The following is a 24,400-nucleotide window of genomic DNA, read 5'->3' as shown; positions in this document are numbered from 1 at the left end:
AAACAATAAAATTTTAGGAGAAAATTTTAGAAATTAACAATAAAAGAATATACTAGAAAGCTGACAGAAGAAAACTAAATTATTCACTATATAAAAATAAATAAATATAATGAGTCACAGATAAAATTTGAAAAACTATTATCTCAATCCACTAGATCTACGAGGAATAACGCAAGAGTATCAATAGTGTTTTTCTCTCTCCTTCTCTCACCAAAATCTTGGTTTTTATGGTGTACAAATTATAATACACTAAAAAGTTCTTTTACTATTCGAATCTATAATCTTAATCCTAGTATTACAATAAACTAGAATGACTCATGCAAGTAATTTGAATCTAATTAAAACTCATCAAATACTTATCAACCCTTACATTAATTATAATTATTTATGGATAAAAAGTAATTAGCATGATAACAAGGTGATTATGAAAGAGGCATAGTAGGTAGGCTACCTTAGCATTCATCTGATGAAATTAAGGTTAGCAAATGAGCCGATGATGTTTGGTGTAATGGATTATTATTTTTCATTGTATTCTGTGTTCACATGGCAATGACGTCCAAGTCGATTGACCCTCCTTGAACACTGTGAACTTGGTGTTGGAGTTAAGAGCTGCAACCTATGCCCCTCTTCCGCCACTGTCATCATAACTCCAAAGCATCAGTGAAATGCTCATAAACAATCTCAGAATCTTGAGTTGTCATAGGTATCTTTCATGACAATGAGAAACCTGTTTCCTTTTCAGATAAATCTGACATTATTTACCAAGGATATATATGCACAGATAAAGCTTTGGATCATATTCACCTCAAAGAAGAATCATATTTACCGTTAACTTGTGCATCAAATGGAAAGTCTTTAGCTTTCTCCTTCCTTTCCATCCTCATAGTGTGGTTCAAATGTATGGTACGCTAATATCTTAACAACAATCTTAGCTGTTGGTGTTGCATTGGGTATTAGAGTTGCTTCCTTCAGTTGTATCTTCGAGAAGGACTCTCGATTGAATTAAATTCTGTCATGAGTTTGAGGACTATAATGAACTTTATATATGTATGATTCATGACTTTGCAAAGAGTCTTATTTTTGTCTCACTTCATAATTTTACCTTTGTGCTAATCAGCTTTCTATTCAATCGTTTCAGATGGGTTTGGTCTGATCGAGAGATTGCTTGGTTTAGTTTGGGTTGATGTATATCATATTAATGAACAGATTATACCTTCCTTTTAGTTTGGGATCGAGCGGTTTGAGATGTGGTTGCTATCCTTTTATTTGAGATCCTTCCCTTCTCCTTCTCACACTTTTAGTTCTTCTCATCTTTCTTCTCCTTGGTCTTCTTCCTGGAATCATTATTATACGTGAAACATCAATGTAAGTAGTATATTGTTCAAGTTTAGGTGTATATTCGATGAATATAGTAGGGTTTCAAAAATATAGTAGCATGATAAATATCTAGCTAGGGTTCCTATGGCCTTATTTATTTTATTCTTTTTTTTACTATTTTATTTGATATATTAATGTTTTATTACTATTTAACTAATTTATTATTTTTTTATTATATTAAAATGATTTATGTGAAAAAGTTACTTATCTTCTTGTATTTATTATTAGTACTATGTTCTAATGATCTCATTGTAGGGATGATCCATCCAGTATTTTTTTGTTCTTTATGACATTGATAGCTATAGAATCTATGTGAGACATTAAGGTTATGTTAAAGAAGTGCCTGCTGATAGCTCACAAAATTTGGACTTGAATTGTTCATTTTATTATGATGAAGATGATGATTTGTCTGAAAACAAAAGTGGCTGATGAAGAAAGGATAAGACAAGTGAATGAAGGTGACATAAACATTAATATTTAGTCTATTTGATGTTGTTAGTCAAGATATGTATAATAATAACTATGAAGGAACGACGGCTGAATATAGTACTTACTAGTCAAGATGATGGCTTGATATTAAAAGCTATGATGATTCCTTATGCTGAAGACGATGAATTTGCCTCAAATAATCTTTCCATTTGTTAGGTATATGTGATATATACATGTTATTAATGATATTAGGTTATACAATAATGTCTTATCTAATTTTAATTTTGTACAGGTATTTTTAGATAAAGATTAATTCAAAAAAGTATTGAATGAGTATGTTATTCATATAAACTTTAAGATCAAACATATTGCAAGTAGATGGTATAAGATAAAAAAAACCTAATTTGGATAATAGTAACTTGTGATGGAATCAGATAGTTTCAAAATTACAAAGTTTATAAAAGTGCACCAATATAATTTGTCAAGATTAAATAGGAATCAAAAGAATGCAATATTTCTTTTCATTACAAAGCAAATTAAAGAATAAGTTTTGACAAATGATTATTACATATCTTACAAAAGGCTTATATGAGATATTGCATTTAAGAAAGTTTATGGTGACTTCAAACTACTCATATGATAATGTAATTTCATTTGTAAAGGAGTTATAAATTCATTACTACAATACTCATATTGAAATACTAATGACATTAGAATTATTTATAAAGAATATTTTGAGCATGTCTTAAGAGTTTTAAGAATTATATGCGACTTGTTTCTAATATTGATATTGAACATAGTAGTTTAATGATGATTATAATTATCGATGAAGCTAATAAATATTTTCTAATTATATTTGCTATCATCGAGATTGAAAGTAAAAATTCATGAGAGTGATTCTTGCGTTAATTGAGAATATGTGTATCATTGAATGTTTTAACTTGTAAAGGAGATTTTTTTAAAAGCAAATCATACTTATCACATAGTTTTTTCATCGTTTGAAAAATTTTGTGACCGAAAATTATAAATTCATTATTGAATTGTCCGTGGGTTACTTATTTCTTATATGATTGAAATTATAAAAAAAATATTGGTCAAATGGTTCTATCTGTATTACCTAATAGGTGACAGATTAAAAATTGTAGAGTTTTCCTCGTTCCAATAATGAATCATAAGTAGATATTGTGTGAGACGGTTATGGTAGATATGGACAAAAAATATTATTCATGTAGTCATTTTGATATCTATGGAATACTATGGTCTCATGTCATGTCATGTTAACTATTGGATATAAAAATATTAATTCATATTTATTTTGTGAAAAATATTATACAACTGAAACTTATAGGATGGTCTATAATGATAAAATCTTTTTCACTAAAATTAAATAGTATTAGATATAACAAGAAGATAATTTTATATTATTATCATTGAGATATATAGTATAGGCCGTAAGAAAAAAAGAAAATAATGACTGAATCTACGAGAAATTGTTGCACATGCTAACAATATGAACATAATCATCACTCATAAATTTTCACCTCTGTAAGAATTGATAACAATATTATTTTTTGTTTCATTATATAATTTTGAGGCATTTGAATACGATAATGTATTTTGGGTCATTTTTGAAAATTTTAACCTATTTATGATTGGATTTTACAAAAAAGAGTTATAAATGTTTGAAAAAATAAAAAAAAAGTATCATTCAGGCCCTCATAAGTTATTTTCAAGATTTTCTAAAGGTTTGAAATCAAAACTCAAAAAATTGAGACCAGTTACACTTAGTTTAAAGAAGGCTATACTAATTTTGAGATCATACTAAAAAAGGGTATAACCCTATTCAAAATATGTGTAATTGGGTTCAAAGTTATTGTTTTAAGGTACAAACATACCACTAGACATAATCAAGATGTTCATAATTATGATTTTTTTGAAGAATTTTAGCCTATTTATGGCTAGATTTTTCAAAAGAAGTTAGTTATTAATGTTTCCAAAAGATAAAAATATCATTTTGAATAGGTTTACACTAATTTTGGGTCCTGTTTAAAAAAAGTATAATCCCATTTAAAACCAATTTAATTGGGCTTAAATTGATTTTTAGAAGGTACAACTTATCTCATATGAATAAATTGACATAATTAAGATGTTGCATGTAAAAAGTTCAACTTGAAACCTCCAAATACTCTATAAGTGTGTTTTTTTAGAAAAAAATAACCTATTTATTACTGGACCTTTTCAAAATGAGATATTAATATTTTAGAAACTCAAAAAAAGGCTCGTTTAGGACTCATTTTCAAGGTTTTCTAAAGGTTTGAAATCAAAACTAAAAAAACTAAGCCAATTACATTGATTTTGAATAGATTTACATTGATCTTACAAATCACTTGCAAATATTTATCCAGAAATATGTCTTTTGACAAATATATCTATTAGATTAGTCAACATATTTACAAAATAATTACACAAAATCTCACTTTCAAATAATTGTCCATCAACATATTCATTACCTAACTTTTCAATATACTTTCTTGTTACTTTACAAATCACTTACAATAATTTAGTTCTACATCAGCTATAAATCAATGTCAAATCAAGAGCCATAATTTAGTTACAGAAGTCGCTAAATATTTCAAAAAATATTTATCCATCAACATTGAATCTGCATTCTGCAATTGGAATCCTTTCATGTTCTCCTACTTGAGTTTTAGTGAAAATTCGAAAAGCAAATACTCACATGTACTTTATAAGCCAAACTCAATTTGACCCAATTCGAGTTTGAATCGGATTTCAATTAGATCCTATCAAGCTAAAATCAAGTTAGCTCAAGCCTAATCAAGCACAAAGATTAGATTCAAGTTAGCTCAAGCCTCACTTAAATTCAGCTCAAATTGAGTTCCGATGGAAGTCCAATTCAGCTTAAACTCCAATTCAAATCTAATTTGGTTAGACCCACCTTGAGCTCATTCAAATCTAAAGAGGTTAGGTCCAACTAGAATCAATGTAGCTCCAAATCCTAAATGCATTAAGATTCTTGAAGTTCTAAAGATATTAGAACTCTCCATAGCCTAACTAGCTAGGACTCCACACCTATCTCAAGTTATAAAAGGAGGAGAGTTCCATCAGAAATATTTTAAAGTAATCTAAGTCATCATCCAACCAACCCTAAGCTGAGAAGAGAGGAGAGAAGAAAAGAAAGAGAAGAGGAGGACAATAGCAATGCCCTTCTTTCTTCTATCTAGCCTTTTAGCTAACCTTGGACAATTTCCTAACTAAGAGTAGTAGAAGAAGAGGAGAAGAGGAAGAAAGCCTTAGTGGCCTTTTTCTAGCAACAATCTTATGATCTGTCATGGAATTCTACACCAAAGAACCTTTACAAAACTAATAACTTTATCTTTGTCTTTGACATCCAAAGATATAATAGCAATCTTAACAAATAATAGTCCTATTGAGGTATTATCAGATTAGTAAAAAGAGGGAAGAAAGAGAGAGAATTGATAACAACCTATATTCTATCGAGAGTGTGATCTATCCATGCTTATCGTATGATAATTTCTGAGCAATCATTACCTAGAATCTTTCATTTTATTTTTTATTTAGACACTTTAAATTCATAATAATAGTAAATTAATTTATCCTTTCTGAGTTGTATTTATTGCAATAAAAGTGTAACTCTATCAAAACTTCTATCTAAGAGATGGTTATTAATAGCAGATAAAATTTTCATAATTGTACGAGGAAATCTCTTTATTCTGTTGACGGAAATCCTCCCTCTTAACCTATATAAATAGGGAGAGAACATGTCAATGTAATACAGCTTCTTCTATAATTTGTATCTTTTATTCTCTTCGAACAATTATAAGTTGATAGAGTGCCAAACCCAAATAGTATACGAATCATTCATGATAAAAATTACATAATCATTAGATTGATATATTATTTAAACGAAAAATTTTAGAATTATGTAATACTTACAAAGCATTTTGTTTTGGACACAGTTACTCGATAGATTTTTATAATTTTCATCCATGACATTTTAAGTAAGTTAAACCAGGGTATAATTATTTAGTTCAACTGTGATCAATCATTCATATATAAAAAATATGCATTTCTATCTAACATAATAATATTGAAAAAAAAACTATTAATCATTGTTAACAAATTATTAAACTTATCTTAATAATGATATCCATGTTTATATATTTTTTTTTCCAAAGTTTTGTCATCATGTCATAGTATCATATAGTCATATCATTAACTTTATTCTTCTCCTCCATATTCTCCTCATGGTTTCTAATGCCCTCATGAACAATTATAAGAATCTCCTTGACACTTTCTTCCATTTTTGTTCATCCAAAATTTTCACCATAATAACTACCTTGAACCCAATTTTATCTCCCTCAAATTTTGTGATAGTTTTATCTAACTCAATCTTCTTATTCTTCTTCTCAACACAACAGCTCTTCTTAGTTTTTCTTTTTCTTTACTTCCTCAAATTATTAGGACTACGACCTCTACTTAATTTTATTAGATATATAATTCATTTTTATTCTAAATTCTCCTCTTTACGGAGGAATTCGATAATAATATCATTGAGCTCATGTTTACTAAGGTTATAAGAAACCTGCTAGGCTTCCCATGATATCGATCACAAGATTGGCATTTGGAAGTAGCATCACATAGAGTTGACTTTGCTATTAGGACAACCTCAGGTGCAACATCCGTAATTGGCCTTTCTCTATTGAAAAATCTTTTTGTGATACATCATCAACTTGTATATCCTATATAATAGGTAAAGGGTTAAATCACCTTAATATCATAATAACGCCATGTATGATGATAACAAATGATATGAATATTTGCCAAGCACAATACAAGCTTACAAAACCATCGGCCATCAAGATAAATGTTAACATACTTGATAGAAAGATGTTTATGAAAATATTAATTCATCATACCTGTAATAGGGGTAAGCACTCTCTTAAATAATCGACAGATACCATCTTATTTCATTTGACTCTATATATTCTATCTCTACTTATTAAATTTTTTCTAAAAATAAAAAAATTACCATCCAGTTGAACTCATTTAAATTATCAATAATTGATAATAATGAAACCAACAAGTTGTAAATACTTTGAAAAAATAAGATATATATATATATATATATATATATATATATATATATATATATATATAATATGTACATTTGATAAAAGTCTCAAATATCCTTAATATTATCCTTTATAGCTCCTATGAATATAATAAGCTCTAAATAACATGACTAAAATTAATTAACAATGATAAATTTATAGTTATTAGATCCTTAAATGCCTAAAGTTAACTAAGAATAAATTACAAAAAAATTAACTATAATTTCCCCTTTGCTATCAAATTTCAATAAAATACACATAAATTTATATGAAATACCTACTTAATATCTCTGGTCATCAAATTTCATTAAAGTACACAGATATTTATATGAAATGACTATTTATAAGAAGTTTGGTTTGTAGGAATCAATTTAGGATTTTTACAAATGTTGAGAAAACCCTATAGGGTTAATTGTAGGGATATAGCTTCCAAAGGGAAATACTATCAATAAAGACCTTACGACACTTCCTCTTAGGCTTTTCCATATTGGAGATCCAAGACAAAGATAAAGAGATAAAAGATGAAGATGTCTAAACAAAGATGTCATCAATGAATAGTATATATGAAGACAAATCTAGGATGATAGCTCAAATGTCAATATAACTTTAGAAGAAAAATATTGCATCTAGGAGAAAGTCACATAAGTAGTTGAGTTTTTACCTAATTTGATTCAAATCACTATTATCTTCTCAATACTAAATCCAAGACTATTTTGCTTTTTTTAGAAAAATGAGACTCTCTATGGGAATAAATAAATAAGGGATGTTTAAAAAAAAAAATTAATTTTAAAGATATTTTTAAGGCAATCTCTCAACATTTTATATGCATTTTCAATCCATGACTTTTGAGGTATATATTATACCATCTAATGGCCTAAATATTCCTTTTCACCTAGAGAACTATCTTATGAGAAGTGGTTGAGTTGTTAAGGAAAATTAAGTAGGACAATTAATTCTTAGGGTAGGAAGGCACATTAACAAAGGCGGGTTAGTACAGAATCGAGGACATAATTTATAGCACCATGCTCAGATGCCCTAACTATGCTGTCATCTCCATCTTCATGTTCCAGTAACTTGTTTCACAATCCATTATCACAAAGTCAAGGACAAGCAGGTGGTCCTTCATTCATTCTTCATCTGCTACTAGCTTCAATGACATTTTTCTTTTAGCTATAATATATATATATTCATAAATGTACTCTTAGGTAAATGTGCTTAGTCAAACCATTGCATTCTTTAGTTTGGAGTCATAATATACGTAAGAAAATCATGTTAATCATAATGGAATACAAGGTCCATTTAATTGATGCAAGAGCTAGATAGCTTCTATAGAATAGTTAAAACTATGAGCAGAAACACTATTTGTATTATGAGTTTAAGTATGATTAACTCTAATGAGTATAACACAGTACATAGATTAATGTACATATTCATATTGGTAGAAGCAGAAACACTATTAGTATTACAATTAATTATGATATTATTCTTTAATAATTAAACACAATAAGATGATTTTATTGATTACAACACATAAGCATGTAATATGCATTTATTTGACAATCAAGTAGATCAATAAGCAAATTAATCTCTTCTATGCAATGAGTAGATAGGCAAAGTATGTGATCAAGCATTTAATAAGATGGGATCAGTACCAATAATTGTGCTTAAACAAAAGAAATGCAAGTGTCATCATCCATCACCAATAACTTAATGGCTTTCAGCTCCTACTGTAACTCATACAGATCATGTACCAGTAGCTTTCACAATGCCAATGAGATTACCTAATCCCCTCCATTGACTTATTTTGTTTGACAAATCACTGTCATAAACAAAGTGTATGGTTGAGAAAGCCAATAAGTTCTCTTGTCTTCCTCCAATTTTCTACTATGGCATCACTAAGATTCAAAAGGATACAACCAAAACACACACATGTCAGCATCTAAAAATTAATGCATTTATATATCCTCACACCATGGGATTTGTTTCTTGTTTTTTTCCCTCTTTCTAACCACAAAACAATTTATGTGATCACATTGCCAACAGTGGCAGTACAAAGGATCTTTGGTGTCATGCTGTGGACTTCCAACCCAATGATGAGTTGTGTTCTACTACGACTACTACTACCACCAAGTCCATGACTCGTAACCACCAAAAGGTCGCCAATCTGACGGCTACGATCACCTCCGTATCGTGATTTCCGACTCGTGTCATGCACGTGATCGAATGCAATGCCAAAATGGTAATTTACTTATCTTTCTCGGGCATTTTCCTGAGAAGCCGCCTGTCTCCTTTTACCACCCTTCTGTCTTTAGAGCGGCTCCGAGTCGAGCTCCGGTGGTGGACTCGGTTGCTTGAGGAGCGGATCTCGGGAGAGATGTGGAAAGAGGATCTCGAGGGCGGGAAAGCTTCGTTCGTAGCTCGGGCCGTGGGGAGATATCTAAAGGTGGGATTTTGATGCGGTGTCTGCGGGTTCCGTGAGACGTCTTCCATTTCGGCTCCAGTGGCCGATCGGAAGCTCTAAACAATCTCGTTTTTAGATTAGCTCCGTGGACTCTACGGTGATTGGTGTGGTTTTCGAGGCGAAGTCGAGGTTCCGGTAAGAACCCCCCGTTTCTTTCTTCGTATCTTGGTGGAGTACACTAACTGTGGAGCAATTATATTGCGCTGGTCTGTTCATAGTTCTTTACTAGTTTCAGCTTCAAGGTTTTGGTCGGTATGTTCCAATTCAGTGTTCAGTGACCTTTACAGTCTTCTTTCTTCGAATGTGTCTCGAACGTCTGCGTCTCTGCTTGCAGGTTCCTGCAGATCTCGAGAGCTGTACTGGTGATTCCTCTGCGAAATGCTTAAGGGAAACAATTGTATGACCATGTTCTCCTCTTTGAATCAGGTCAGAGTCCAAGGCTTGAGCTCCTTCTATTAGAAAATGTGATTCAACTATGCTTATCCTTCTCTCTCTCTCTCTCTCTCTCTCTCTCTGGTGGTTTCTCTGTGTGCCTTTTTGATGGGTGGGTCTACCATGAGCCAGGCTGGTTCATGTTACCACATCCATCGGTTGGTTGAGTCCCCCTGCTTGGTCCAAAGCAAACTCCAAGCTCTTTTTCCTTTTGTTGGTAAGAAAAGGGGAAAAGAGAAATAAGAATATGCCTCTGCTTTTGATATAGGATGATCTTGTAGTGTAGTGATTGTTTCTTTTCTCAAATGACGCTTCACTTTAGTGGATTAGATTCAACGGAGGGTAGATTATGTGGAAAGGCTTGTTGCAGGTTTGCTCCTCTTTCGTCTTGTTGCATGCTGGTACAAATTCTTTGGCCAAGCTTTCTATATGCTTTATAATCAAAATCTTATTTGTGGCTTCTTTTTCTCCCTTACCTAAAATTCTGGTGTTCTCTTTGAGAAGAATCTTGTTCTTCATCTTCAAAAAATGATGAATTTTCCCCTTTAGTAGTTCATAATCTAGTGCAACTAGACCAGGTTATCTAAGGAATACTAGAGATACCAGACAAAGAGAAGACTGCTTTCTTAGGAAATAAATATTTGAACAATCTGCAGTTTGAGGTGGCTTCCCACCTAGCAATTATTAGGAAAAGTGTATTTACATTCGTAAAGAGGATCTTTTTCGGCTAGTGAACTTTGTGCTTATACAGGGAAGTAGAACTTAGGATGTTTGAGAAGATCATGAAGGAGAATTGGAGATAATATAGGTACTGGTCATTGTTATAGTGAAATATTTTTATTTCTTTGTTGATTAATAGATTCATTGTAGAAGTATATACTTCTCTTTAGTGTTGGCAATCAAGTAGGGCTACTTTTTAGCTTTAATGAATTCGATCACTCTTTTCTTCTGACTTATTTCTTTTAAGGTTATATTTGACGCTACTGCTGTGAGCATGTTCTAATTCCTTTTCTTTTTCTTCTGTTTGCAGTAGTCAGGGATGAATGTGTATAATTTCAATTGATTGCAGTTGATGTTCTCGTGTCAATCACTTCTGGTTAGCTATGGATCACCGGATTGTTTTCTTATCGATTCCTTTGTTTGTCCTCCTGCTATGTCTTCAAACTTCGGCTGCTGGTAACTTGACTTCTGATATGCAAGCCCTCCTTAAGTTTGCTGCATCTGTACCTCATGGCCGGAAACTAAACTGGAGTTCTCGGACACCGGTCTGCACCTCTTGGGTTGGCATCACATGCACACCAGATAGAACCCGTGTGCGGAGCCTCCATCTGCCAGGGATTGGGCTCTTTGGCCAAATCCCTGCTGACACACTAGGTGAGCTTGGTGCCCTGGATACCTTAAGTCTTCGATCCAACCACCTTGTTGGAGATCTCCCTGCCGATGTCCCATACATTCCTTCTCTTCGTTCTTTGTATCTTCAGCACAATAATATATCTGGAATTATACCTTCTTCCCTCTCTTCCAATCTCACATTCCTCGACCTCTCCTACAACTCTTTCATCGGAGAAATTCCATTGACAATTCGAAATCTTACTCAGCTTACTGCATTGTATCTCGAGAACAATTCTCTTTCTGGACCCATCCCTGATCTTCAACTTCCCATGCTACAGCATCTGAATCTAAGCTACAACAATTTTAGTGGGCCTATACCAGTATCCCTCCAGAAGTTCCCTGCCGAGTCGTTCTTGGGGAACCCTCTCCTCTGTGGGACTTCTCTAGCACAATGCTTTGCAATTCCTCCATCTCCACGATTATCACCAACTGCACTACCTATAAAGCCCAAAAAGAGTTTTTGGAAGAAACTAAGCACAGGGGTTATAATAACTATTGCTGCTGGAGGATCAAGCCTTCTATTTCTGCTGCTGATTATAATCCTGGGATGCCTTTCGAAGAGAAAAAGTAAAGATGGCAGTGGTGCACCAAAAGGAAAGGCTTCGGTCAGTGGAAGAAGTGAGAAAACTGAGGAATACAGCAGTAGTGCTATGGAGGCAGAGAAGAATAAGTTGGTTTTCTTTGAGGGATGTACTCACAGTTTTGACTTAGAAGATCTGTTAAGAGCTTCTGCTGAAGTTCTTGGAAAAGGAAGTTATGGGACAACGTATAGAGCCGTTCTTGAAGATGGGGTGACAGTGGTGGTGAAGAGGTTAAAGGAGGTGGGGGTGGGGAAGAGAGAGTTTGAGCAGCAGATGGAAATAATAGGAAGGATTGGGCAACACCAAAATGTAGTGCCACTTCGTTCTTTTTACTACTCCAAGGATGAGAAGCTTTTGGTCTATGACTATGCCCCTTGCGGGAACCTCTCTGCGCTGTTGCATGGTATAATTTCCAAAAACCTACTCTGCTTCTCTCGAATGTTTAGTTTGATAAAAATTTTGTTTGAAACCAATGCTGTCCCTTAATGTTACATTGAAGTTCTTAACCAAGTTTGCATCATAAATTGCACATATAAGAGTCAAATACTCCTGCTTTTATATGAAATTACTATGCAAAATTAGAAGTCTGATTGATATATATAGTGGCTGTTTGATTATGTTATTTGAGTTTTGTTTTGCATACATTATGCTAAGCTTGTGTTTCTCTATATGATGAATGCTAAGATTCCTCACCCAATAGAATGCATGGTTACTAAGTCACCTTTAAGCTGACCCTCTTTGATGCCTGCAAGTTCTCATGTTCTCTCTCTCTCTCTCTTTTGTGACCCATAGAATAATGATTCAGTATGATAGATGTTATTTTCCATTTAACTAACAAATTATCATAATTCTACCTTCTAGTGTGGAAACAAGTACATCAATAATTGAGGGCATTTTCGTAATTGAAGATACCGATAATTTACATGTTGAACATAGAAACTTCTTTTGTGCAAATTGCATGTTAAAATCATTAGTTTCTGCTGTTTAGGGTGCTGAAGTTCAGGATCATTTTTATTGTGAACTTAGAACATTTCTACCATGAGACCACCAAATTAGCACAAAGCTAAATGCAGAATACTTAAATCCATCAAACACAAAAATAAAAAGGAGGATCTCAGAATTACTCCTACCTTTCAACTTTCTAGACAATTTATCTCTAGCCTCTATCATACTTGAATCATAATTCAATTAAGAGGAGTATCATCTGCACTTGGGACATGAATGTCGTTTATGGTCACTGAGACTTCTTTCTCATCACATTTTGGACTACATTATATTTAATTCATTGTTCAAGACTTCTACTGTAATTTATATGTCCTACTTGCTATTTAATGTATTCTTCTTCATTTGAAGGGATTGTGAGCTAGTTAAGAAAAAGGGAGCATCTTTTTCTGCTAAAACAGAGTGATGAAACTCCATAGCTGAGATCATTGATGCAGGATCATATGGTCTATTTTATTATATCTTCAGGGTCCTTGTTAGGAGAATGACTTTCTTAGATGCACTAGTGAGGTTCCAGTATATTTTAATTTTGCTTCCTTTTCTTGCTATTTCTTTGTAGATCTGCTGGAACAAGGTCTTACATTTTATCCAAGTTCCTATCCACTACTAATTTTAAACATCTAAAACTTGTCAGGAGTCTTAGTAGCCGGATCTAATTCATGGAAGACATGTTTGTACTTGAAGCTGCTAAGTGTACATATTATTAAGGTCTGCTTGGGTACCTTTTCAGCGAACACACCTTACAAAACACAATCAAACCCAAGTTGAATTGGTTTTGATTTGAATTGCGGATATTTAACAGTGTCTGTAATACATGCATAATCTTTTCAAATATAACTCAAGAGGGGAAATTATAGAAAATGAAATTTAGTTTATAATTGCTAGGGAATGTCAGACATAAGTTGTGACCAGATGGGATAAACGACGGAGATATAATATGTAAAATGCACATTCAACCAAAATTCATGCTTCATGATATTTTCTATGCTTGTTAGATGAACCATGTTAATAAGATATGTCCAAGTGTAATTTATCATCAGAGTTTCCATTTATACTGAATTTTGAAGATTTCTCTTTTGACATAGAATACCTACTTCCATATAAAATGAAACTTAAACGGAATGAATTGCTATTCGGATTGGAGTTTTAAACATCAAATTTCCTGCGTTACCATAATTCTTGAATATCTGAGAGATCATTCCTGTTTGTCCACTGTAATGTGCAGGAAGTAGAGATGCTGCAAAAGCTCCCTTGGACTGGGACTCCAGGGTGAAGATCTCACTCGGTGTAGCACGAGGAATTGCCCATATTCATGTTCAAGGAGGTGGAAAGCTCATCCATGGCAACATCAAATCAGCAAACGTGCTTCTGACTCAAGAACTCAGTGCTTGTGTCTCTGAGTTTGGTCTTGCCCTGCTCATGAATTGTGCAGCAACACCGTCAAGAATTATGGGCTACCGCGCACCTGAAGTCCTTGAGCAACAAAAATCAACTGAGAAGTCTGATGTCTACAGCTTTGGAGTTTTCCTGCTTGAGCTACTCACTGGGAAATCTCCAGTTCAGACTCCGGGCCATGATGAAGTGGTAGACCTACCTAGATGGGTTCAATCTGTGGTCCGAGAAGAGTGGACTGCTGAAGTTTTTGATGTGGAGCTGATGAAGTATCCCAATATCGAGGAGGACATGGTTCAGATGCTTCATGTTGCAATGCAATGCGTTGCAAGAGTTCCAGATCGACGACCCACGATGGAAGATGTGGTTAGGATGATTGAGGATGTTCGGCACTCGAACTCAGAGAGCCGACCATCCTCGGAGGAGGGGAAGGCTAAGGATGACAATGTCCTAACACCATGAGGTCTGCCAGTATCAGCTTCAGTGATTTAGCAGTTGCTTATCAAGAAATCTCATTTTGTTTGATCACTTGTTGTGCAAGCAAAATAATAGCACGAGTGCTTGGGGAGATACACATGCATGGCTTTTGAGCTTGATTAATGTCGTAGTTGCTTTGGGTTTATTTATACACACTGTGGTTGATAATTTTCATTGTTCTATTTGTTTCCATCATGTCATATTATATTTGATTCGTTCACATACTGACATGGAAAATTCTGAAGGAGATCAAGTAATACTTGAAGGATCCTTCCAAAGTTGATACAAAACTACCATTTTTTGTAGAAATGGTCACTGTAGCCTTATGGTAAGGTTGCTGTGTGTGTGTGTGAATTTGGCAATTAAGATTTGGGAAATGAAACTGTAGTAATTTTTTGAGTTGATACATGAAATATAAGGCTTTGAGAGTGATAAATCTGGCAGCTGATAACCCTTCAAAAGTCAGTGGTTTTTATATTCATTTTATATGTATGTATGTATTTTTCATATTAGTTAATCTCAATTAGCTACAACATATTATCTATTAGTTAAAATTTTAGTTTAGATTAACAGTTTTATAACTGATTTTGATGTTAAAAATTCAAGAGTTCTAATGTATTTTATTTTTCATTTTTTTGGCTTAAATAAACTAATTGAATTTTTTGAATGGATATAAATGGCAAGATGTAAAGTGTCTTAATATTTTGAGGGGTTTACATAGATTGTATTAAAATTTAGAATAACAAATATGCTATATTTGGACAAGTTTTTCAAAATAGAGTAAAAATTTGGTGCAATAGTTTCTTTTTTTTATTTTTTTCTTTTATTTTAGGGTTATTTTTTAAAAAAAGTCTCTTATTTTTTTCTTTTTTCTCGATTATAATCTTTTTTTCACTATTCTCGTAGAGTGCCTCTTTTTTTCTAAAGGATAAAATTGTCCCTAACCTTCTCCTTGCTAGATGCTACATCTGCTCCTTCACTTGATTTGTGCTTTCGCCTCTCGTCGTGGCTACCTCACCCTCGTTGCTGTTCTCCACTACCTCAATCAGCACCCTCGCTCCCACCTTCATTATCCACTCTCATAGTGACCATTGTATTTCGATCGCCCCTATGTTGTTCTATGTTGTTCTATACTCGTCCATCTTTCTCCTCTTCCCAAACACCGTTGGTGAGGCATATCATTCACGTTTGAAACTTTATCATAGAGGAGAGGATTGCCTTGTTGCCTCCGTCCAACACTTTTGTAGAAAGCCAAAAGCTATAATCATTTCTCATCTCAAGTGCATGGGCGATGAGGGTGAAGGGGTACGGACAAGGATGACGATGAGAGCATGCAAGCGAGGATGACGACGAAAGACGGAGGCGAAGGGTAATCTCATCCATTAGGAAATAAAGGGGTGGTAATCGAGAAAAAAAGTAAAATAAGAGATTCTTTGTGAAAATTTATACTTTATTTTATATTTTTATAGTTTATTTTTATATAAAAAAGATATATGATGTCATGTTGTTATCATATGATTGGAAAACATATTTTTGTTCTTGACAAGTTGGATGAACTATTATTATAACCGGCTCTTTTTCTTAACGAAAGAGACAAAAGTTCAACCAAATCTGAAAAACAGAGAAAATTTAGGATAAATAGAAAAAAAAGGGAAAAGATACATTATATAAGCAAAATAAAAAAAATAAAAAAAGTTTGACCAAACTCACATGATAATTATCGGATCTAAGAAAGCAAATGTCCAAGTAGATTTATCGAGGATTGTTTTCATCTACATGTTAAATCGATCGAAATGAAGATGATAATTGATACATTATTGACCAATTAACAAGTCCAGCTCAGTTCATATAAGATATTTTGGATTGTTGATTACGTAGCTATCTAGAATTAAATAGTTAACATAATTTAATTTAGGTCAATGGAGTAATTAGACATAATATGAGCCAAATTAAGATGAAAAACTAGATAATGTTTCATTATTTTTTATTATCATTCCTTCATAATAAATTATTATAAATATTATAAGTTTTTTAAAATTATTTAGATCTAAGCTCTAGATAAAATGGAAAAAAAATAGAATTGTTATCATAGTTTCTTTTGAAATATGCCAAGACATTTATAATTTTCATCCAAAATCATTCAAATTATCATATTAATAATTTGATAATACCTCTAAACCTATGGTAAAGTTGATATTTATTGTTAGTGAAAACGTCAATTAATTGAAGCTTAATTACAACGTTTTTTTAAAATCAGAGTTATGATATTTTAATTTACTGATAAAGCTATTGTAAGTCTATTAAAAAAAAATTAATTAGAAACTATTTTTTAAATAAAATAAATATTTAATATTTTTTAAAATTATATACCTAAATCTAAGGTTATGTAAAAAACAAAAAAAGAGAACTTATCACCATTTATTTTGGAATATGTCAAAATATTCTACTTTTCAATTCAAAATCACTCAAGAACTCTCAAAATAAAATATTTTATATAATTTAATAAATATAATAAGGTTAATAATTAATGTTTGTGAGAATTTGAATTAATTAAGACGGAGTTACAACATCTTTGAATAGAGCTATAATGTTCTTAATTCATTATAGATGGTTCAATTGAACTGAAATACTATAATTATTTCAATTGAACTGAAATACTATAATTTTGTTTTGGATTTCTTTTATTTCTGAAAACAAAATATCCACTCCAATCATCCATCCGCATGTTCTTGACAAGTCAAATATTTGTATTAGACAAGGTGTGTGAATGTGATGCGAGGTTACATCTCGATGAGTTGGTGGTGGTAACATAACACCAGAACAAGAGTACATGTACATGGAAGTACTTCGAAGTCCGAATGATCTTTCCCAATTACAATAATCTATAAATAGTATGATGATGTATTATTAATTCGAGAACAAGATCGGAGTAATCCATCTGACGCTACGATGGAGACCAATGGGAATGAATCCATTAGAGAGTCCCACCCAAGTGAGGAAGCCATGAGTCACGGTCATATTCCATTCCTTCTTCCCCGTTCCTGCAACCTTAGATATTTGGCCAAGGGGACAAACAATTCCATGCCAAGCTCATAGAACGTGGAAACCGGTGCATGCTTTCGTCTTGCGTTGACATTACAAGTGTCGTCATCATTCCTGTGCTAATTGCCGTCGACGTTGATGCATCATCCACGTTATCCTCCTTCATTGCACCGACGTACCGAGAAGTCCAAAAGCCATCGTCGTCATTACCATCATCGACCTCCTTCGAGGTGACTTCTTCTTTTACAACAGGAGGTACGATTGACTGCTGCAGGCAGTACTAAAATAGCATCATCCATACGCTGATCGGCTTCCTATGTACGTAATTTAGAGGCTTCATTAGTCTTACCAATCAAAAGCTAGACTTGTTTCTCGAGGGTCTTATTTTTGTAGGCATGCATGTCTTCGTATGTCTCTTCTTTTCACTAAAATATAAGAGAAAAAAAAGGTTCTAGATGCATGTATTCTTCCTTTTTATTCTCTATATAAAGAAGCAAGCCTCCTCTTCTGACTTCTATATATCATAAAGAATTTGTAAGACGTTGACAAATATTGTGTTAAATCCTCGAAAACTTGGTAGCATTAAATGTAATAAAGTTACTAATCTCTGAGTTAGCAGCTCCATGAGTAGCCAATGTACAATGAGAACTACTTCGAATAGAAGACAACATTTATGATCGGTATTGATAAGGGTAAAAAACTGACTTTTATGTAACACCCCAGAATTGACGTAATACACCCCCCCCCACGTCGGACGCCCGGTACGGCGCTCTGCCACGGAAATAGCATTAACTACGACGCGACGCACGCCCATACCCACCGTACCCAAACAACCCCCTCGGCTGACTCTTCGCAGCCGGCCGAGGCAGGCAGAGGCGCCAGCTGACACCCCCATACCCTGCGGCAGCTCGGCTCTCCACGCAACGCCCACAGCGGCAACAGACGTCGTCAGAGGTACGGTCCTGCTCTGGCAGGATGGCCCATCAGGTAACATCAACCCCCCTTACAAATACCCCCCCGGGTCCACGCCACGGGAGGGGGGAAAGGAAGGAAAAGAAAACTCTCTCTCTCTCTCTCTCAACCAACATAACACTCCCTTCCGCTGACTTGATCATCGGAGGGGTCGGGCCGAGCCACCGACCCGACCTGTGTGCAGGTACCCAGCCGCCGTCAACCCGGTTCGCCCAGGCGGACTCCTCGAGCAAGATCCTTCACATCCGCCACCTAAAGCCCGACAAAGGGGGACACCTCTAATCCCAGGCATTTGGAGCCCAGAACCAACCGCGCCAGCCCCAAAGTCGCGGCCCGAAAGTTATTTACCACAACAGATTGGCGCTAGAAGGAGGGCCCGATCCAAATGTCAAGCGATCAGCAAATTTACCCCGGCGGATCCTCAAATGCGGAGCTCCCCGCCTTAGGGGAACGGCGTGACGAAACCCACGATGAACGTCCCACAGCGGTGTCAGAACGCTATTGGCGGTTATTCAACGACCCGGGCTTGTCACCCCCTGGCGGCGCGCCCGCCGACTCCTCGCAAGTGTCGCCCGAGGCCTTTCATGACCTCGCCCACCAGGTTCGAACTCTAACAAGCATGGTGCAGACCATTGTCTCCCAACGAACCCCTCCGCATGCGGCGAGGCCCTCGCAGCAACAGGAGACCCTCGCCCGGACCCACGTACCACTCCCAGAGCTTCCGGGCTCGCCTCGAAACCCCGCGACTCGACCGGGAGGTAGGGAAGCCGAGGACACGGCGAGCCGCCCCGAGCCGGAGGCCCCGACTGCTGATTCGACGAACGCCCTGCGGGCCCAGCTGCGCCTCGTCAGTCAAAGGCTGGATGAGGTACAGCAGGAGGTTCGTAAATCAAAAGGAGAACTCGGGACGGACGGACACCAAGGATCTCCGTTCACCCCCGAGATACAGGATCAGGCGATCCCGCCGCACTTCCGCCTCCCTTCCCTGGACGCGTATGATGGCGCAACCGACCCCGCGGACCACGTGGCCGCTTTTCGGGCCCAGATGGCGCTGTTCGGGACTTCAGACGCCCTGATGTGCCGGGCGTTCCCGACGACCTTGCGAGGACCAGCCCGCGCATGGTACAGCGGCCTGAAGTCAGGGACCGTCGCCTCCTTCGACCAGCTCGCCAAGGATTTTGAGCTTAACTTCCTAGCGTATGCCCGACCGAAGCCATCCATGGCGTTGCTCCTGGGGCTCAACCAGAAGGAGGATGAGCCCCTTTCTCACTTTGTGAACCGGTTTACGACGCAAATCCGTGGATTACCGGATGCTCACCCCTCCCTCTTGATGCAGGCCTTTATGACTGGTCTGCGGCCCTCCAGGTTCTTCTGGTCGCTTGTGGAGAGGCCCCTCGTCGCGGTCCCTGAGATGCTCCAACGGGCTAGCCAGTTCATCGCCGCAGAAACCTGGATGGTGGGAAAGCGAGAAGAACACAGAAAGGTCAAGTCGGAACCGCCCCGACAGCAGCAACCCACCACCTCCCGGCGAAAGCTGGACAGGCCTAACCCCAGGCCCCCTCTTCCCGCCTTGAACTCTTCCCAGACGGAGATATTCCTACACGAAAAGGGGAAGGGGCTGCTCAGGGACCCCCACCCCATGAAGAACCCGCGAGAGCTCGCAGATCGCTCAAAGTACTACCGATTTCATCGACAGCACGGGCATGACACGGAACAGTGTTACGAGCTGAAAAGACAAATCGAGGAGCTCATCCTCAGAGGCCATCTCGGCCAGTACCTCCGGCCGAGCAAAGAGCAGTCTCCTCGTCCGGAGGGCCCCGTTGAGCGACACATCGATGTCATAGCCGGGGGCCCCGCATCCGGAGGAAGCTCTATGTCGGGCAGGAAGGCCTACGCCCGGGCCGCCCCCGACGAAGCCTCGGGACGTGAGCCTGAGCCCGAGATCACCTTCCCAACCGGAGCCGCTGAGTGACCCCACCACGACGACGCCCTGGTAGTATCGGCCAGGGTAGCCAACGCGCAAGTGAGAAGAATCATGGTCGACACGGGGAGCTCGGCCGACATACTCTACTTTGGCGCCTTCCAGAAGCTGGCCCTAGCCAGGGAAGATTTAAGCCCTATGTGCTCGGCACTCACCGGCTTCACGGGAGATTCGATATCACCTCTAGGGGCCATTACCCTCCCTCTGACTCTGGGAACCCCGCCGAAATCAAAGACGGTCATGACCACCTTTCTGGTAGTCGACCTTCCCACCGCTTATAATGCCATACTTGGCCGGCCAACCCTCAACAAGGTCAGAGCCGTCGTCTCGACCTACTACCGGACCGTCAAGTTCCCGACTCAGGAGGGGGTCGGGGAAGTCACCGGAAGCCCCCAAGAGTCCAGGCGCTGCTACCTTACCTCTGTCTCATTGGGCAGAAGGGCCAAGGGAGAATCACCTCTAGAAGATCCCCGGGAGGCAAAGAAGTCGGCCCCTCACCCTGGGCCGAGAAGATCCACTGCTGACATCCCCTTACGGGGAGCACGGCCGGATCAAACGGTCAGGGTCGGCTCGGAGCTACCCAAGCGGGAACGGGAACAGCTCGTCGGCCTTCTGCGGGAGAACGCCGACATCTTCGCCTGGTCCCCATCGGACATGAAGGGAGTCGACCCCAAGGTCGCAGAGCATCATCTCAACATCCCACCTGACGCCCGACCGGTAAAGCAAAAAACCCCGTCGCCACGCACCTGACCGGCAACGTGCCATACAAGAGGAGGTGGACCGACTCCTGGCAACAGGCTTCATAGAAGAGGCCAAGTATCCTCAGTGGTTGTCCAATGTAGTCCTCGTGAAAAAACACAATGGAAGCTGGAGGATGTGCGTTGACTACACTAGCCTCAACAGCGCGTGTCCTAAAGACTGCTACCCCCTCCTGAAGATCGACCAGCTAGTCGACGCAACAGCAGGGCACGCGCGCCTCTCTTTTATGGACGCCTATTCAGGATACAATCAGATCAGAATGGCGCCCGAAGACAGGGAACACACGGCTTTCCTCACCGATCAAGGGATATACTTCTACAGGGTCATGCCGTTCGGGTTGAAAAATGCCGGAGCTACATACCAGAGGACAGTAAACAAGATGTTCGCCCCCCAAATCGGGAGGAACATGGAAGTCTACGTGGACGACATGATTGTGAAATGCAGAGAGGCCGGGACACACCTCGCCGACCTAACCGAAGCCTTCGACACGCTACGCAAGTTCGGCATGCGGCTCAACCCCACGAAGTGCGCTTTCGGCGTCACCTCCGGGAAGTTCCTGGGGTTCATTGTACACCAGAGAGGAATCGACGCCAACCCGGAGAAAGTACAGGCAATAATCGATATGCAGCCCCCCCGAAAAGTTAAAGACCTGCAGCGACTCAACGGTAGACTGGTCGCCCTGTCTCGCTTCCTCGCCCGATCGGGCGATCGCTGCCTCCCTTTCTTCAAGGCGCTCAAAGACCCGAAGAACTTCCAATGGACGTCAGAATGCGAGGAGGCTTTGAAACGGATGAAGCAGCACTTGGCCAGCCTCCCTCGACTCGCCTCTGTTTTCCCCGGCGAAAAGCTGGGGCTCTATCTGGCGGCCTCCCCGTACGCGGTTAGCTCCGTCCTCGTCAAGGAAAGCTCCGGCACACAACTCCCGATCTACTACGTCAGCCACGTCCTGAGTGGACCCGAGGAGCGCTACCCGCCAATAGAAAAACTCGCACTCGCCCTGGTGCTCTCAGCCCGGAAGTTGCGCCCTTACTTCCAGGCACACTCGGTGGAAGTCGTCACCGACCAACCTCTCCGGCAGATCTTAACAAAGTTCGATGTTGCAGGTCGGCTTCTCAGATGGGCGGTGGAGCTCGGAGAGCATGACATCAGCTACGTACCCAGGACCGCCATTAAGGCCCAGGCGGTAGCCGACTTCATCGTGGAACTAGCTCGGGTGGGCAAAGACCTCGAGCGAACACCAGAGACTTGGACCCTACACGTGGACGGCTCGGCCAACTCAGGGGGCGCCGGAGCTGGGCTGGTCCTTCTCGCCCCCGACGGACGCTCGTTCGAGCGCTCCCTTCGCTTCGGGTTTAAAGCCACCAACAATGAGGCGGAGTACGAAGCGCTCCTAGCCGGATTGAGGCTGGCCCTCGAAATGCAGGTGGCCGCAATACACGTCCTCACTGACTCGCAACTCGTGGCCGAACAGCTCAGCGGAGGATACGAGGCTCGTGACGCAACCATGGCCAAATATCTAGCGCGGGTAAGGGAGCTAACCGTGAAATTCCCTTACTTTACATTGTCTAACGTTCCGAGGGAGGAGAATGGACGGGCCGACGCGCTCGCTAAGCTGGCGTCAAGACGAACCCCCGAAGCGTGGTCAGAGATAGAGGAGCTTCCCGCTCACGCCATTGAGGTAGCTACCACGGCCCCAGGCAGTGCGCTGACCACGTGGGTGCAAGAGCTGCTGCGCTTCAAGCGAGATGGAGCCCTCCCCCTCGACGAAGTCGCAGCTCGGCGTCTGCGCCGCACACATGCTTGGTACACCGAGGAAAGTGGCCGGCTGTACAGACGATCCTTCACCTACCCCCTCCTGAGGTGTTTGGAGCCTGACGAAGCCCAGACCGTCCTGGCTGAAACTCACGAGGGGATCTACGGCGAACACATTGGCGGGCGGACCCTGGCGCACAAGATACATCGCCAAGGCTACTACTGGCCAACCATGTGTCGAGACGCAAAAACTTACGTGCAGCGGTGCAGCTCTTGCCAGCAACACGCCCGCGCGCCCCGACAACCGGCGGTCCCCCTCAGTCCCATCGACTGCGCATGGCCATTCGCCCGCTGGGGACTGGACCTCCTCGGTCCCTTCCCACCGGCCTCTGGGCAGCGGAAGTATATAATCGTGGGAGTAGATTACTTCACGAAGTGGGTCGAGGCCGAGCCACTGGCTACGACGACGGAACACCAAATGGAGAAATTCGTCTGGAAAAAGCTTGTGACCCGGTTCGGGTTGCCCAGAGCCATCGTCACCGACAACGGACCACAGTTCGCCGGCACGAGGTTCCGGGAGTTCTGCGCCGGCCATGGCATTCAACTGAGGTTCAGTTCGGTAGCCCATCCTCAAACGAACGGGCTGGCCGAGGTAACCAACCGATCCATCCTGGATGGCCTCAGAAGAAGAGTGTCCGCGGCCCGATCGACCTGGGCGGACGAGCTCCCTAGCGTGCTGTGGTCGCTGCGCACCACCCCCAAGGCCGCGACCGGAGAATCCCCCTATAGCTTGGCTTTCGGGACCGAGGCCGTCCTACCGCCCGAGCTGACTGTCGCCACGCTTCGGACGAGGAACTATGATCAGGAGGCCTCGAACCAGGGACTTCGCGCCAACCTCGACGTACTCGAGGAGCGACGTACTGACGCACACCTGAAAGCCCTCTCTTACCAGAGAGCCATCGCAAGGGTCTACAACAGAAGGGTACGACCCAGGCCAATCAGGTTAGGCGACCTAGTCCTACGAAGAGCCGAAGTCAGCGACCCAACCCGAGCGAGGGGGAAGCTGGCTCCCAAGTGGGAGGGACCTTACCGGGTTACCGGCGTGGTTCAACCAGGTACTTATCGACTCACCATGATGGACGGTTCCTCCCTGCCGAGGACATGGAACATCCAGAACCTTAAGAAGTTCTTCGTCTGA

The 24,400-nt window shown here is 39.6% G+C and overlaps 2 protein-coding genes across 5 annotated transcripts; both read left to right on the top strand.

The window, feature by feature from the left end:
- Positions 1-9,269: 9,269 nt before the first annotated feature.
- LOC103973306 (probable inactive receptor kinase At5g58300) lies at positions 9,270-14,886 on the top strand. 4 transcript variants are annotated; one of them, XM_009387834.3, is made up of 4 exons: positions 9,270-9,555; positions 9,755-9,846; positions 10,883-12,228; positions 14,053-14,886. In XM_009387834.3, exons 3-4 carry the CDS (start codon positions 10,956-10,958, stop codon positions 14,679-14,681), a joined length of 1,902 nt encoding a protein of 633 aa, XP_009386109.1. In that variant the 5' UTR covers positions 9,270-9,555; positions 9,755-9,846; positions 10,883-10,955; the 3' UTR covers positions 14,682-14,886. The 4 variants fall into 4 exon arrangements, with proteins under 4 accessions (XP_009386109.1, XP_009386110.1, XP_009386111.1 ...); XM_009387835.3 differs by having other exon boundaries at positions 9,535-9,672; XM_009387836.3 differs by lacking the exons at positions 9,270-9,555; positions 9,755-9,846 and adding an exon at positions 9,964-10,253.
- A 6,679-nt stretch (positions 14,887-21,565) lies between these two features.
- Positions 21,566-24,400, top strand: LOC135598238 (uncharacterized). Its single transcript, XM_065091776.1, has one exon. The coding sequence runs from the start codon at positions 21,566-21,568 to the stop codon at positions 24,398-24,400; it is 2,835 nt and encodes a 944-aa protein (XP_064947848.1).

This window comes from Musa acuminata, chromosome BXJ2-1, assembly GCF_036884655.1.
Source record: "Musa acuminata AAA Group cultivar baxijiao chromosome BXJ2-1, Cavendish_Baxijiao_AAA, whole genome shotgun sequence".
NCBI lineage: Eukaryota > Viridiplantae > Streptophyta > Magnoliopsida > Zingiberales > Musaceae > Musa > Musa acuminata.
The sequence above is the reverse complement of the archived record's forward strand: the minus strand, read 5'-3'. Positions and strand labels throughout refer to the sequence as shown.

Coding starts and splice junctions, on each gene's coding strand:
- LOC135598238 (XM_065091776.1), top strand. CDS start 21,566: ATGTGCGTTGACTACACTAGCCTCAACAGCGCGTGTCCTAAAGACTGC.
- LOC103973306 (XM_009387834.3), top strand. CDS start 10,956: ATGGATCACCGGATTGTTTTCTTATCGATTCCTTTGTTTGTCCTCCTG. Junction 12,229..14,052: donor CCTCTCTGCGCTGTTGCATG/GTATAATTTCCA, acceptor TGTAATGTGCAG/GAAGTAGAGATGCTGCAAAA.